This window comes from Symphalangus syndactylus, chromosome 16, assembly GCF_028878055.3.
Source record: "Symphalangus syndactylus isolate Jambi chromosome 16, NHGRI_mSymSyn1-v2.1_pri, whole genome shotgun sequence".
NCBI lineage: Eukaryota > Metazoa > Chordata > Mammalia > Primates > Hylobatidae > Symphalangus > Symphalangus syndactylus.
Window position 1 is genome coordinate 46,961,339 of NC_072438.2, and position 10,753 is coordinate 46,972,091.

A 10,753-nucleotide genomic window follows, 5' to 3' on the forward strand; every position below is an offset into this window, starting at 1 on the left:
ATGTAAAAACCACCTGTAATCCCAGCTACTTGGGAGGCTGAGGCAGGAGAATCGCTTGAACTTGGGAGGCAGAGGTTGCAGTGAGCCAGGATCATGCCACTGCACTCCAGCCTGGGCGACAGAGTGAGACTCCCTCTCAAAATAAAATAAAATAAAATAAAATAATAAATAATGTAAAAACCATTCTCAATTTATGGCCCTACAAAACCAGGTGGCGGGCTGGATTCAGCCATGCATGGGCCATAGTTTGACAACCTTACTTTATATCATCGTGATATTATAGAATGATTAGATAGGCATGATTTGCCTTTTTGCTCTCTTTTTCCTAGAATAGTTCAGCTCAGGCCCCAAATATGGATACCCAATTGAGAAAACACGAGTCCTTTGGTAAACAAGATCCACATTCCCTAAAAGAAGTTCAGAGACCACGTGTCCTTCCCTGAGCGCACCTCTTGGGGTTGCACCCTCAACTCCAAGCAGTTTTTCAGGCTATTCCAACTATTTTGAGAAAAGAAGTAGGAAATGCATTTCCCCATCACTTTAGTTTTGAGATGAGGTTCTAAGCGTGCTCTGGGCAGTTACCTAGCTGGCTAGTCTTGTATTTGACTCTGAAATTGAACCAGACTAAGAACTCTAGACCTCAGGCAACGATTCCTTGATTGTGCTCCTGGGAGTGGAAGAGACCAGTCAGGGCAGAGTTGCTGGACCAGAGGAGGGGAAGGGGACCACGGTCCCAGTGTGGTTGGGGATCAGAGGGCAGGACACACGGCTCAGAAAGGCTTCAGAGCTTAATACGTTGAAACAATAAAAGGCTTCAGGACTTGGCAATGTTTTGTTTTAATTCAACTATAAAGGGGTTTAATATGCTTCAGGCTTAGGAATATAAATGCTGCTTAACATTTTTTATTCTGGTGAACTTATGTTAAAAGTTGCAAACCAGCATCTTTTTTTTTTTTTTTTTTTTGTAGAAACAGGGTCTTGCTATGTTGCCCAGGCTGGCATTGAACTCCTGGCCTCAGGTGGTCCTTCCACATCAGCCTCCCAAAGCACTGGGATTACAAGCGTGAGCCACTGTGCCTGGCCAACCAAACCAGCATCTTGCAAACAAACTTTCAGAACAAAATCTGTTTCAAACAGAGATGATCTATGTATGAAAGTACACTGACTTAAAAATGATTTCTTTTTGTGGTTTTGAGAGAAAATCTAGTGATTATTTGTAGCAATTAGCAACACAGTAGGGGGAATTATTAAGATAGGATTCAGATTGGTGAAATAAACTCTTGCAAGTAAAACTTAAAATGCCACTTGAGAAGATGTTCACTGCAAAGGTGGTAACCTTATTTTTAAAGATGCTTTTTATTGAAGTTTTATCTACATACAGGAAAGTGAACACCACGTGGGTATACAGCTTGGTGGATTTTCACAAACTGCACACAGTTGTGGAACCAGCATCCAGATCAGGAAGCAACAGATGTCCTTTAAAACATCAAGAACTGGGCTGGGCATGGTGGCTCACGCCTGTAATCCCAGCACTTTGGGAGGCCAAGGTGGGCGGATCACCTGAGGTCAGGAGTTTGAGACCAGCCTGGCCAACGTGGTGAAACCCCATCTCTACTAAAATTACAAAATTAGCTGGGCTTGGTGGCATGCACCTTGTAATCCTAGCTACTCGGGAGGCTGAGGCAGGAGAATCACTTGAACCCGGGAGGTGGAGATTGCAGTGAGCTGAGATCGTGCCATTGCATTCCAGCCTGGGCGAAAAGAGCGAAACTTCATCTCGAAAGAAAAAAAAAAAAAAAGGAAAAAAAAAAGCAAGAACTGGTTTATTTGTAGGAAGAGAATAGGAGTAAAGACCTGGTCTGAAGAGCTGGGTACAACCTGGAGCAGTAGCTCACGCCTGTAATCCCAGCACTTTGGGAGGCTGAGGCAAGAGGATTGCTTGAACCCAGGAGTTGGAGACCAGCTTGGGCAACATAGTGAGACCCTTGTTTATACAAAAATAAAAAATAAAAATAATTAGCTGGTCATGGTGGCACGCAACTGTAGTCCCAGCTCTTCAGGAATGTGAGGCAGGAGGATTATTTGAACCCGGGAGGTCCAGGCTGCAGTGAGCTGTGATTGTGCCACTGCACTCCAGCCTGGCAGACAGAGTAAGATCCTGTCTTAAAGAAAAAAAAATGAAAACAAAAACAAAACAAAAAAAAAACGGGTGGCTAGGAAAAATGTCTTGAAACTGGATTTGCATAGAAAACGACTTTGAGATGTCTTGGAGAAGGCCGATGGGAATTACAGTGTGTGTTGGTGACACTTGGAGCTGCCAATGCTTTGAAGTCAGACTCTAGTTGGGTCTAACTTTGCCTCTGCCATTCCTTGCTGTGTGACTGTGGGCAAGATTGCCAACCTCTTGAAGCCTCTGTGATTGTGACATGATAATCTCTAAAATATAGCATCTCTTGTTCACGATTATTTCCTCAGAACCTGTTACAGTGCCTGCCACACAGGACACCCGAAGTAAATGTCTTTTTTAAAGGACATGAATAAAACAATTAATAAATAATATGTGCAAAGTACTCAGTATAGTACTTGGAAGATGTTCAATAAATGTAAAATCAAGTCACAAAATGACCCATTGACCCAGTAATGCCGCACTTGTGAATACATACATTCCCAAGAAAATCATCCCACATAAAAGTAACTTACCAGCCGGCTGCGGTGGCTCATGCCTGTAATCCCAGCACTTTGGGAGGCTGAGGCAGGTGGATCACGAGGTCAGGAGATCGAGACCATCCTGGCCAACATGGTGAAACCCCGTCTCAACTAAAAAAATACAAAAATTAGCTGGGCATGGTGATGTGCTCCTGTAGTTCCAGCTACTTGGGAGGCTGAGGCAGGAGAATTGCTTGAACCCAGGAGGTGGAGGTTGCAGTGAGCCGAGATCGCGCCACTGCACTCCAGCCTGGCGACAGAGTGAGACTCCATTTAAAAAAAAAAAAACAGTAACTTACCTATACCTTACGTATATAAAGTTATATCTCTACACATACACTTATGTACATATATAGCTAATTATGGTGAAATACGGAACTAACCCAAAGACAATGAGGAATAGCTGTGCAGTTAGGAATTGTTGAAACCGTGGAAATCTATTTAGCTGAAATCCAGCAAGTGTGTAGACAATGTTGAAATTTTAAAAAGCTTAAATCTGAAAAATATTTAGAAGATATATACAAGTGTCTATTTGTTAGATAGTGAAAACTGGTAAGATTTTGGAGAGAAAAAGTTTAGAGATGGTTACACCTTTTTTTTCTGAAGTTGCTTAAGGTTTTTGGAATTGCTTCCCTTTCCCCACAAGAACAAAGCACTGGCTGGGCACGGTGGCTCACGCCTGTAATCCCAGCACTTTGGGAGGCCGAGGTGGGTGGATCACCTGAGATCAGGCGTTCAAGACCATCCTGGCCAACATGGCAAAACCCCTTCTCTACTAAAAATACAAAAAAATAGCTGGTCATGGTGATGGATGCCTGTAATCCCAGCTACTCAGGAGACTGAGGCAGGAGAATCACTTGAACCTGGGAGGCGGGGAGGCGGAGGCGGCAGTGAGCCAATATCGTGCCACTGCATACAAGCCTGGCGGACAGAGCGAGACTCCGTCTCAAAAAAAAAAAAAAAAAAAAAAAAAAAGAACAAAGCACTCAGCCCCACTTCCCAGTTGGGGAGCCCCCATGGCTCACCCATCCTGAGAAAGGCCTGCTTTTGCTGTGATGTCCCTGCTAGGCTATGAAGGGGCTATCGAAGGTGCTGGCCAGAGATGGGTTGCTGAGGAGCGTGGTGACTTCCTGGCCATTTAATTGCGTTAGATTCATGGTGGAATCAATTTCCTTAGTGAATGAATCGGCTGCTACCAGCACAAGTCCTTTGTCCAAACCTCCTTGAGGAGGATGACATTTAGATGTATTCTCTGTAATTGATAGGCCATCCCCAACTGGCGATGGACTCATATTTTTTAAAAAAGACAGCTGAGGATTCCATCAGCATTTTGAAGTAAGCCACCTCCACCAAAGCCCAGCTAACTTCAAACCTGCAGTAATAACAATCGGTTAATAATAGTCATAATTTCACTTTAGCTCTATATAATGATGTATTGTTCTAAAAAGACTTTCTTGCAAAACCAACAAGAGAGCATTCCCAAATGTACAGAGTATTGTAAAAGTACAAACGGAAATTATTTCTATATTGTTATCATTTCCACCTGATCCGTATGCGCTCCCAGTGAAGAGGGCAGAGCAAATCTGATTCCATTTTACAAATGAGAAGACGAGCCATTTCAACAGAGTGGTGGTTTCCATGTCAAATGTACATAGAAGTATTTTGGGAACACAGCAGGGGGCATCTGATCTGGCAGGGGCTGGGGAGCGCTGGTGGTCAAGGAAGGCTTTCCAGAAGCAGTGGGAGTTGGGGGCTGAGTGAAGAGCAGGTCTTTCCAGCCAATAGGATGGCACGGAGCAAGCCTGCGGAGGGCGTCAGGTGGAGAATGGGTGTCTGTTGGCACGGCCGTTAGAATTGAGGCCAAAAGGAAACCAGGATTTCCTACTGAACAGCCCTCAGTTCTCCGGAGGAGGAAATGGGTTAGGATGTCTCTTCCCCTAATCCCTCACTTGTGTCTGTCTTGGTCTCTTTGCCAGAGTGGGCAGAAGGGCCCAACTCTGTTGCTTTTGCAACGTGAAGCCTCCCTTCCCTCCTCTGTCTCTGTGTGTGTGAACCCTGGAAGCCTGTTGAGGGACCCTTTTCTATGAAAATGGTAGAAAGAGGAAAAAGGGCAAGAGCATCAAATTATGGAGACCCCGGAGGCTCTGGAGGTGAAGGCTCATTAATTCTATCTGATTCAAGGCCCGAGAAGAACGGCCTGGAGGGCCACTCAGTGTCATCACCCATGACGTTCTCGTAACTCTTCCGTACCAAGAGACATACTTGGGCCACTCTTGCCAGTTAGCCACTTGGGAAATACCACGGAAGACTCACTTTTTTCACCCAGAAGCCCTTTTAGGGAGAATTTCTTTAGGAGGAATTCCGCTGAAATCAAGCCCATCAGACTCACATGCTGATGATGTAACCCGCGGCGGCTCACTCCTGGACACATGTGACCCATTCTGAAGATTATCTGTCATGTCCATATAGGGTATGGCTTGCCTTGGACCGCAGCTCCTCCCCTACCTCCCCTCCTCCCACAGCTCCATATTTAGGCATCTGCCAAGGCTCCTCCTCTCCTCAAGGCTTGTCATCCATCTTTACTGCCGCACAATAATGCAGTGGTTTATGTTTCTGTATTCACTGCAGCAGGTAATATATGTTCCTACTTTGGCTTCAGTTTTAATAAAACTATCAGAAACTACTTTACAGTTTGGGAAACTGAGGCCCTGAAAGCTGACTTGATGGGCCACTTGGGGTCAGAACTGGCTGGCACATGAGGGTCACTTGATTGAACAGAGACTTTTTCTCCTTTCTGACTCTCTAGGTAGCAAAGCTTAGACAGGAGTCTCTTTCTCTTTTTGTAGCCATGTCTGGGTGTGAGGCACACAGAACACTCTTTGCTGGAGAAACCTCTTTTGTGCTACTTTAAATTCCCTACTTAGAGTTAATAACTGTTTATCATTATATTTAGTACTTGGTATTTGAGAATGTTATTAATAGGGACTACTTACTGTGTGTTTACTATGTACATACGGTATGTTTATATTATGCATCTGCTAAGAATTTTGCACTCTAGGCTGGGCGCAGTGGCTCATGCCTGTAATCCTAGCACTTTGGGAGGCCGAGGCAGGCAGGTCACTTGAGCCCAGGAGTTTGAGAGCAGTCTGGCCAACATGGTGAAACCCTGTCTCCACTAAAAATACAAAAATTAGCCAGGCGTGGTGGTGGCGCCTGTAATCCCAGCTACTCGGGAGGCTGAGGCAGGAGAATCACTTGAACCCAGGAGGCGGAGGTTGCAGTTAGCCAAGATCACACCACTGCACTCCAACCTGAGTGACAGAGCGAGACTCCGTCTCAAGAAAAAAAAAAAAAGGAATTTTGCCCTCTAAGCTCTAAGCACACTTAATACTCTCAACAACCTGTGATGCAGATATAATATTATTACATTGATTTTACAGAGGAGGAAACTGAGGCTTAAGGAGGTTAAGAAAATCTTCCAAGTTCGTCACATAGGTAGTCAGTTGGGCAGCTCAGATTCAATGCCAGGTCTACCTGACTTTGAAGCCCATGACCTTAACAATTATGCCTTATTAATTTCCGTTTGCAGATATTCACTCAGGAAATTTGGCTTTAGCTCAGTCAGTTTATTGGAAAGTTTATTTAAATAACCAAAAGGTCTGGGTGTGGTGACTCATGCCTGTAATTCCAACACTTGGGAGGCTGAGGCGAGAAGATCGCTTGAGCCCAGGAGTTCGGGACCAGCCTCAGCAACATAGTGAGACCTTGTCTCTACACAAACTAAACAAAATTAGCCGATCATGGTGGTGAGTGCTCGTAGTCCTAGCTACTTGGGAGGCTGAGGTGGGAAGATCACTTGAGACTGGGAGGTGGAGGCTGCAGTGAACCACCATTGTACTCTCTCTCCGGCATGGGAGATAGAGCAAGACTCTGTCTGAAAAAATAAATAAAGGTGGCCAGTGGCTGTGTGCGGTGACTCACTCCTGTAATCCCAGCACTTTGGGAGGCCAAGGCGGGTGGATCATTTGAGGTCAGGAGTTCAAGACCAACCTTGGCAACATGGTGAAACCCTGTCTCTACTAAAAATACAAAAATTAGCTGGGTGTGATAGTGCATGCCTGTAGTCCCAGCTGTTTGGGAGGCTGAGGCATGAGAATTGCTTGAACCCAGGAGGCGGAGGTTGCAGTGAGCCGAGATCGATCCACCGCACTCCAGCCTGGGCAACAGAGCAAAACTCCATTTCAAAAAAATAAAATTTAAATAAATAAAAAAAAATGCCTGAAGCGTGTACATTTTTCCTAATTCTGGCCCTGCTACACTGGGGTCAAATAAAACTTAAGGCCAGGTGCGGTAGCTCATGTCTGTAATCCCAGCACTTTGGGAGGCTGAGGTGGGAGGATCGCTTGAGCTCAGGAGTTTGAGACCAGCCTGAGCAATATAATGAGACCCCCAACTCTAAGGAAAAAATAAGATAATTAAATTAAATTAAAAAAAATAAAACGTAGAAATGTCTTAAGAGGTCTTGGCTCCGGACTAAGTCACAAATGCATATATTTAAGTTGCCTCTTGGTCTAAGGATCTAAAGTTTAACTAAAGCCTACGGAGCCCTCAAGGAGTCCTTCCTCAAAGGTCTAGTCTCAAATGGAGTCCATGACCATGGTGTGTGACAGTAACCTGGTGTGAGTCTGGAGAAAGAGTCCAGGTAAACATTAGGCAAAGTGGTCCCTCCGCTATGGACATTCAGTATTTGGCATTTCAGATAGTAGTGAAATGGATAACTTGACGCCTTCCTATAATTCCCAGATGCCAGGTTTTGTGCTAAATCAGACTCTTCACATTCTGAGTCCTTACAATGATCACATGAGGAAAGTCCTTTTCTTATTTTCATTTTTATGAGAAAACCAAGGTTCAGAGAGGTTAAGTAATTTGGCCAAGGTCACCTGGCTTACATGTGTTTAAAAACATGAATATGTGAGTATCATGTGAATTATTTATTTGGCTAACTCATTTGCAAAAGCTATTAGGTATAATTAAACAACAGAGACGGTGGATTGACGAGGATAAAAATGTCTTGGCAGCCGGGCGCGGTGGCTCACGCCTGTAATCCCAACACTTTAGGAGCCTGAGGCAGGAGGATCCCTGAGGCCAGGAGTTCATGACTAGCCTGGGCAACATAGTGAGACTGTGTCTCTACAAAAAAGGCAAGAAATTAGCCTGGTGTGGTGGCACACACATGTAGTCCCAGCTACTCGAGAAGCTGAGGTGGGAGGATCTCTTGAGCCCAGGAGGTCCAGGCTGCAGTGAGCTGTGATGACACCACTGCACTCCAGCCTGGGTGACATAGTGAGATCCTGTCTCAGAAAAAAGAAAAAGAAAAAGAAAAAAAAAATGTTTTGGAAAGGAATGCCAGGATTTAGAGAAGTGACTTAAAAATTATGTTTTAAATCAGACGTGTAGGTTTGCTTTGTATTGCCCTGCAAGACACATGTCAGGAAGATCGCCAAGGAGGGGAGGTTACAAGCCCAGGTTGCAGTAATAACCTTCACTCTGAATTTTGGTCTGAAAGACTTTTCCTTCGTCTGGAGCTGGGCTGGCCTTGTGATACTGTGCCGCAGCAGGCACGACACTGTCTCTAAGGCGGAGCTCATTCCCTGGAGCTTTCCCACTGCACTGAATGAGAATTTATTTGGCCTTTCATGAAATTCAGATTGTCCCATTTATGCAGTCCTGTTTAAGTGACAGGCACTGAATATGGTTGCTTTCAAGCAAGTCATTTTGTTTAACCAGGGGCCTAGCAGAGTTCGGGATACGCAGATGGCCACCAAAAATGTTAAAAGAAAGAAATAACTTAATCCTCACAGCATCTCTGAGAAGTGGTTCCTAAATTTATCACAATCTTGCAGATGTGTAAGCTGAGGCGTGGAGTTCAAGCAGTGTACTCAAAGCCATGTGTAGGTGACAGTGCCTGATTTCAGATGCAGATAACTCTAAGGCCAGTCTGTTGCATCTCTTACAAGTTTTTGGAAAAACCTCAAGGGAAAAACCACAGCAAATTTTTAGAGTTCTGGTAATTTCTTTTCCCCTATTACAACACGTATTCCTATAAACCAAGGACTGTGTGATTAGTCAATAAACAAAAAGAAATGCATATAGTATCTGTCGCTCATAACATTCTTGTTTCTTGCAATTTGTCAAGGTGGCTAGATCCATCAGAAACTGAAGCCGTGGAGAACGTTCTCAGGGGCCTCTGCCACTTCTTGGAGTAGGAGCCGACAGCGAGCTGTTTGGAAACATCTCCTTCACACACCAGGTTGCTACTGAGGTCTTTTTCATGTTGCAATCAGAGCAGTTGCTTGTGTTTTTTAGCACTTGAGTGATTTTACAGATAAAGTCAGCTTCTGCTTCTTGACCGGGAGGCATTGTGTGTGTGTGTGTGTGTGTGTTGGGGGAAGACAGATCTAAGCTCTCCCTGTGAGGGGAAGAGTGGATTGCACAAGTGGAGTTGGATGGCTACACTGAGATTGCCCCACATTTAATCAGTTTGCCAACGAGGAAGCCCCTTGTCTTCAAAAAAGGCAAGAAAGAAAGACTTCATTTTCCCCCTTCTCTTTCTGTTCCAGTTGAAGACTAGGCTTTGGAGGTTTTCAAAGCAGACGGTGCTTGGATGGGCAGGGAGAAGTAACATTCTGCAAATCGCCATCAGAGGTCCTGAGGACACAGACCTATCTGGCTTGCATTCCCTTGCTGAATGGCGTGTGCAGCAGCTGCCCACTGAGGGCTCTTTTCCCTGGGATTCTGGACTTGCGAGTAGGACAGCAGGCTGGGAAGATGCTGAGTTCCATCAAGTGCGTGTTGGTGGGCGACTCTGCTGTGGGGAAAACCTCTCTGTTGGTGCGCTTCACCTCTGAGACCTTCCCGGAGGCCTACAAGCCCACAGTGTACGAGAACACGGGGGTGGATGTCTTCATGGATGGCATCCAGATCAGCCTGGGCCTCTGGGACACAGCCGGCAATGACGCCTTCAGAAGCATCCGGCCCCTGTCCTACCAGCAGGCAGACGTGGTGCTGATGTGCTACTCTGTGGCCAACCATAACTCATTCCTGAACTTGAAGAACAAGTGGATTGGTGAAATCAGGAGCAACTTGCCCTGTACCCCTGTGCTGGTGGTGGCCACCCAGACTGACCAGCGGGAGATGGGGCCCCATAGGGCCTCCTGCATCAACGCCATGGAAGGGAAGAAACTGGCCCAGGATGTCAGAGCCAAGGGCTACCTGGAGTGCTCAGCCCTCAGCAACCGGGGAGTACAGCAGGTGTTTGAGTGCGCCGTCCGAACTGCGGTCAACCAGGCCAGGAGACGAAACAGAAGGAGGCTCTTCTCCATCAATGAGTGCAAGATCTTCTAAACCCCAAGAGACTTCACACAACACTTATGTATGCGCCCCAAAGACTAATGGGGAGAGGGAGGGCCGGGAAGCCAGGAAAGCTCGGTGTTTTCTCTGGGTACACCCCAAGCAGCGTCTCCTTTTGGATACAGTTATTGATGAGGCTTGGCCACTGGATGTTTTCACTAACTACACTCTACAAGTGAACTCCTTGCCCGGGCCAGTTAGAAAATCCCCTGGGGAGCTGTAATGAATATTCCATCTTTGATTAAAAAAGTGAAATAGTCTCCATAATTTTTGACGATGAAGTGAGTTTTTCAAAGAATTCCATATTTAAAGACGCATTTTATTTAACTAATAACAAAATGTATTGCTTTTGTATATATTTAGTTTTCACACTTGGAAAATCTTTTCCTACATCCTCGAAAACATAAACTCCTCTGTGAGTGAAATGCTCATACGAAGCTTTGCCATATGTTTGTAGTGTTATTATTTTCACCTCAAGTAGAAAGTCTGTTGAAACCACTTGGCTGCTGGATTTAAATGGGTAATCAAATTTAAAAATGACCATAAATGAATCTTTGCAATTTGTTTTCTACCTACCTGTTATTCAGAGTTGGATATAAAATACAGTTCCATAAGATATCCTAATACTGCCTAATGA

At 45.1% G+C, this 10,753-nt stretch overlaps 1 protein-coding gene across 2 annotated transcripts in view; it reads left to right on the top strand.

The window, feature by feature from the left end:
• Positions 1-10,383, top strand: part of RHOH (ras homolog family member H) — a 52,001-nt gene extending 41,618 nt beyond the window's left edge. For both annotated transcript variants that reach the window (XM_055246474.2, XM_055246473.2), the window contains exons 2-3: positions 8,903-9,016; positions 9,327-10,383. In XM_055246474.2, the coding sequence (XP_055102449.1) occupies positions 9,535-10,110 (576 nt within the window). In that variant the 5' untranslated portion in view covers positions 8,903-9,016; positions 9,327-9,534 and the 3' untranslated portion in view covers positions 10,111-10,383. The remainder of the gene's footprint in view (positions 1-8,902; positions 9,017-9,326) is intronic.
• Positions 10,384-10,753: the final 370 nt, after the last annotated feature.